Here is a 6,000-nt window from a genome sequence, read left to right on the forward strand (position 1 = left end):
GATTTATGTGTGGAGAAAATGTAAGTCAATGGCCCGAATCTATGCTACATTAATTTTGGCGGGGATGTTTGTGCCACCCTGCCTCAGTTGCCAGTTAACTCCGGCCTGATTGACCCTTCAGCTCAGATGCCTTTCAATTCATCTATGTAGCCAGGCTGGAAGATTGTGTTATAGGGCCTAATGTAAACAAAGACAGACCTGTCCTATATTTATATGTGCTACGCCTTGACTGCAGAATCTCGGCAGTCGTAAACTTACTATTAACTCGTAGTTTGTGAGTACCAAAAAAAAACTTAAACTTACACAAACGTTTAAATGTACCTTTATGAATCAGGCCCATAGTGTTAACAGTAAATTCTGAAGCTCAAATATAATGTACAAGTCATACATTCATTTGACGATTGTCAATATATAACATAAGTGTATAAAAGTGTCATAATGTCAATCGGTGTAATAAATACACTGACATGGAGTCAGCAGTTAAATCATGAAGAGTCTGAATAGTGTTAACTGTGCACCCAATGTAGTAAAAGCCCAATAATGATGCACTATGCATTGAGTGGTGTTAAGCATCACCTTCAAAGAATATCACACGCCCCTTATCAGAATAATATTGTAAAAGAGTAGTATATGCACAATAACTATATAGTAAGCGTCGGGGGAAACTGTAATCTGTTAGTTATTTTGGCAAAGAGGGCCCATCTTGTGTACACAGCAGCCCCTGAGCCAGTCTGAGTCTGTGTTCACCTTAGTCATTGACTGACACCTCTCTCCCTCTGTCTTTCAGGTGGAATTGCAGCCTACAATTGTGGCCCAAATGGAGTATCTAAAAATTATAACGATGTGGACAGCAGTACTACAGGTCGTGACTACTCAAACGATGTGGTGGCCAGAGCTCAGTGGTATCAGCAGAACTGGTAAAGCCAGAAATCGCAAAGTTAGAGCAACACCTCATCCAACGCCTCTTCTTCCTGCAACGATAGGCAGCAGCTGCCTGGGCAAAGAGGTGCATGGTGCTTGTCTTCTGCCAAATGTCAATGTTCTTATAGAACTGGAGAAAGGCTTTAGTTTCTGGGTTGTTGCATAGTGTTGACACTTTTCTGGTGCTATTGCTATGCCCTTGGTGCTGATGATGCTAAGCCTGTTGACCCACTCCTTTCCCTGGCTGCGAATCAGAAAGATGCCATCAAGTTGAGATAAAACGAGGCATGGAATATGTCACTGTAATCAAATCTGCTTAACCGCTGTGGTGTGGTTGGCATTCTTTCATTTGCTGCATGCTATTTCATTTATTCCAGGTCCTTCAATTATGTGGTCTTTTCCCTGCCCCCACACTGCTGTGTTCATCGTTCTGCTGGTTCCAGTTTCTAAATGATGGGATATCCTGTAATATACAATGTTTTCCTCACGATTATCTGTTTTGTAGCTGTACATGGTCTTTGCTTTTGCAGTTATTTTAATTTCTGGACTGATTATGAATGCAAATAAATCAGATTAAACGGGAAACAGGAAAATGAATATTTCAGCATGATGTGACTGTCGCAATTACCACGCATTCACTGGCCCCAGGTTAGAGAACACCGTACCAGCTTTGCAGATACAGTTGTCGTCATCCCTGTTCTTGGAACCTCAGTCACCCCTAGTGAGGTCTGTGAGTAAGATCTTGTGCTTACATACTGCTTTTATCCTGCAACCAGAACTGTGATACAAATGAAAGTTGCTAGGTCAATGTGGTGTCAGAAATTAGGCCATAAACTGTGTCGTGTTTGGTTTGTCATTAGGGCAACTGTAAAATTAATAGTCAACTATTGCACATTGTTGGAAACTAGCTGTTGGGCCACAACTGGTGAGCAGCCAATGTTCATGACTAGCTGAATTCTTTCCACCAGTTTAAACGAACGTTCTGCATAGAGAAAACTTTCATTTTTCTTAAGGACAAGGCACTGCTCAGTGTGACATCTGAATGCTAATCCAAATTGGTACCTTTTATCACCTGACCAGATGTTATTGGTCAACTTCCCATAACTCTGTTGCTGTTCCCATCAAAATATAAATGGTACATGAGTAGATTTCTTATCAGGAGTTACCAGTCCCATCAGCAATTACGTGATCTGTGGGAACCTTGCAGATCTAGCGGATTTCACTTGAAATTTCAGCTGCTCAAAGTGTCATGTGGCTCATGGGGACATTGTCATCTTCACTAAGTTAGCATGAGCACGTTGCAGTCTGTCTGCTGCTTTGCGCACGTTACTACATGTCTTTATTTTTTTGCAATATTTCCCATGGCTGCTTTCTCATGAGAACTCATCACTGTGTCACTCTCTGCATGTTCCTGGGATTATGACTGAACATTATGTGCAAGGTCGAACAACAATGCCCCTTGTTATTTTGTTCTGGCCAGACCTTAGCCCTTAAACAAAACATACTGATGCAGCTGTTGTTTATAACAACGTACTTTGGTTTTTAGTGGGATACACAAATAGGTAACACACACTTGGAGAGGGATCTTTCCAGGTAGAAGAGCGAGAGAGCACCTATGATGTAGATCTACCATCTATAGGCTAAGGTATGGGGTCTGCTGACGAAGCCCAGAGATCTTCTGATATATAATAATACTGCTACGTAGCAACAGGAGGGAGGTTAGCTTCTATTGTCTATGATGACATCTCTCTTCATGATTTATGGACTAGCTGTTATGCTGACTATATTTGTACTATATATTTTCCTTGTTGTTGTGGCACTTATACTGCATGTTAGGGCACGTTAGTTAAAATAAAAATTTTAAACTGTTTTGTGTCTCTCTCAGATCTTACTGTTGGAAAGTACAAGAGTGCGAGCGAAAGAGTGTCTTGTTACCGCGATTCCTGAGAGATCTGGGAGTGTTGTGTTCTGGGTGTCTAATCATTTGTTTCTCTGTGAGTGAGTAGGAGAGCAAGTGAGACACTATAGCTAGCTGGTCCTGGACTTGTGGGTACTAAGGTGGTAGGAAGACCCAGTCCCTATACAGCAAGGTCCTATAATCCTGCGCATAGTTCTATGTTTGTGCAGAATCCCTGCTACAGAAGTTGAAGTCTCTGGGTGCTGCGCAGCTGGGCGCTGCTGTACAACATGGTAAACATAATTGACAAAACCAAACCGCTCTACTATATGGCAATGCTAAGATTTTTTTAAGTGCTATGATTCAACCAGCGTTTACCATGTCATAGCACTTTTTTTGTGTACTTCCAACCAAAGCTCCATTGATGTACATGGCTAAAATCTCGCATGGGTGAGCCCTATTGGCTTTGCTAATACTTTACACTCCTCAGACAGTACTAAAGGGCTTGCTTGCCTTCCAATCTTTCTATCTACAACACTCTACTCCACTCTAAGCAACACCATCTGCTCCACTCCACTCTGTCCTATGCCCCCCACCACATTCTATGCCACTCGACTTTCAAACACTCCGCTCTACACTTCAATGCACCACTTCACGATACTCCACTCCACATCACTCTACTTCACCGTACGAGTTTCTACAACACTATGCCACTCCACTGTACTCCACTCACCTCTACAACACTTTACTGCCTCTATGACGCAACATTCTACACTACTCCATGACACTCCGCTTCACTCCACGCCGCTACGCCACTCCACGACCCTCTACACCGCCACTCCATAATACTCTACTCTACTCAACACAACTCCACTTTACAAGACTCTGCACCACTCTTTTAGCCATGCTAAACAGCAGGCATACTGGTGTACAGCATGGCCAAAACACATTGGCAGTCAGTAGCTCTAGGGTAGGCGAAACCTGTTGGATGTGCCAATGCTTGTTTCCTGTTTGTTAGTTTTATTAATTAAGTAGTAAGTGTTGATAAGCGTGGCTAAATACCACCCGAGTGACTTACCTCACTCGCATATAGTTACCCAAAATAAGTCAGCCGGACAGTGGAGAAGAATAAACAAAGCAAGTTTATTAGGCCACAAACTCCCATATGAGAGGGCCCTATATCGACCTCACCCCTAAGAGTGTGCCGAGGAGGACTGCCTCACACCATCATAGTGATACATTATATTACGAGAAGGCAGAGTAAACACGCCCATAATGGAAAAGTACTGGTCCACCAAGAGTGTGGACAATGGCCTCATACAAGAGGCATCTGCACCTGCAATAGCAACACTTGTTATCATCTCCCAAGGACACAGAGCCAGGCCGCTACATCTCCAGCACATGAGAACGGCCTGATAAGGAGTTTCGCTAGCAGGAGTTTCAGCTACAGTAAACCAAGAAATGAATATATGCTGACACGAGGAATTATTCCTATTCCTACGGGAGGGGGAATGAGCAAGTGCAGTTTGCACGCAGAGAGAAATAATTCAAAATGGTGGCACACATGCTAAGCTAAGAACACTGAAATGATATCACACGCATAAGTGAATAACTGAATAATGAGAACATAAATGTAAATGCGTAAATGCAAGTAATTAGTTAGACACATTCCGCTAACTCATAAGCATAATGTACGAAGGGGGCGGGGCTTGGAATTGACGCCTATCAGACCCTCCTTTTAGCGGACTGTGGCTAACACGTTTGTTTCCATTTATTAACCAAAAGGAGGGCCTTTACAGCAAAATCTATGGACTGAAAAAAAACTGGAAAGTCATACTTAAACCAGAACATCATCATGAATCAGTATCAGCCAATTAGCATCAGTAAGCTCAACATCATTGGATACAGGATATTGTTTCAATTGTCTCTTAGACTTTCGCATATTGCTGGCACACATGGAGCAACAAGGGGGAAGGCAGTAAACACAGAGGCAGCATGACAGTAGGAAACCTATTACACCTACAATGACCATGAATATTTTCCAACCCCAGGAAGAGAAAAGACCCCACAACCATGTCTGTAGGGACCAGGTACCAGTATCTTGATGAAGTTCGGCAGCTAACCTATGAAGTTTCTGCACAGCCAAATTAACTGTCGGGGCAGAGTCAGGAATATACACGCAGCAAGACGTCCCGATGACGCGACAAGCTCCACCCCTATCTGCCAGGATGACGTCAAGAACCATCCTATTCTGAATCGTAAATAATCTCATAGCCTGCATCTCCAGTGACATATTAGCTGCAATATCAGCTTCAGTATTCACTACCTTTTCCATTACCATTGAAAGACGTCTGATGGTCCTACTATTGAAGATAGGACCCCAGAATGGCAACAGGCCTTTAGAGAAATCAGTAAACTGCTGTCCAGCGGTGTCCGTTTGATCTACGTCATCAACTTGAAGTTCCCTCCTTTTTCGCTGTCCTTGCACCACGTCAAACCTCCTATGTGTCTTATGATAATCCGAAGGTGCCACGTAAACAGGAGGGAGTAAATACGCCAGGTAACATGTCCCACCCCAACCCTCAGGCAACCACAGATACCCACTATCTCCACATACAAAGTAGACATTAGGGGGAGTGACAAGCGAAGGACTAAGGGTCAGGCGAATCGAGGTAGTCACATTACAAATACTGTCACCCACCTTTATCGGACCTCTACCCCGAATACAGAAATAAGGCGAGGGCCCCACTACTGCTAGGGGCACCAGGGAATGACCACTACTATTTGCTACAGGAGAGCGTCGGTATGCTAGAGAAGAGTTCAACTGTAGAAAACTCTCTCTTACTTTATCAGTGTCATTGGGTATCAGGAATTTGTCCACCTTTTTCGAGCAAGTCTCTAAAAATGTTTGGTCAAAACGTCCATCAGTAAATAATCGTCCAAGGGATGAGGGGGGCAAAGGACGTACTCGCATCGTCAGTGTAGACTTACTGTTGGGGAGTCGTGGGGTGAGAGAGTCAGGCTGCTGAAAAAACTTTACCCTACCTATCAAGGTGTACCAGCCCACGCAGCTATTCACAGGGGTCAATTGCAGTGCTAATAACCTATCCTTCTTATATGCTGCAGAAGGAAGCAACCCACAGACCCAGCAATCTGTCACATTGTATACAGCGTGTGCATGA

General features: G+C 43.5%; 1 protein-coding gene across 1 annotated transcript in view; it reads left to right on the plus strand.

The window, feature by feature from the left end:
* LOC144780984 (lysozyme g-like) overlaps positions 1-2,790 on the plus strand; it is a 104,062-nt gene extending 101,272 nt beyond the window's left edge. Inside the window, exon 5 of the mRNA XM_078659583.1 lies at positions 788-2,790. Coding sequence (XP_078515709.1) covers positions 788-921 — 134 coding nt within the window. The 3' untranslated portion in view covers positions 922-2,790. The remainder of the gene's footprint in view (positions 1-787) is intronic.
* The last annotated feature ends 3,210 nt before the right edge of the window (positions 2,791-6,000 follow it).

This window comes from Lissotriton helveticus, chromosome 9, assembly GCF_964261635.1.
Source record: "Lissotriton helveticus chromosome 9, aLisHel1.1, whole genome shotgun sequence".
Classification (NCBI taxonomy): domain Eukaryota; kingdom Metazoa; phylum Chordata; class Amphibia; order Caudata; family Salamandridae; genus Lissotriton; species Lissotriton helveticus.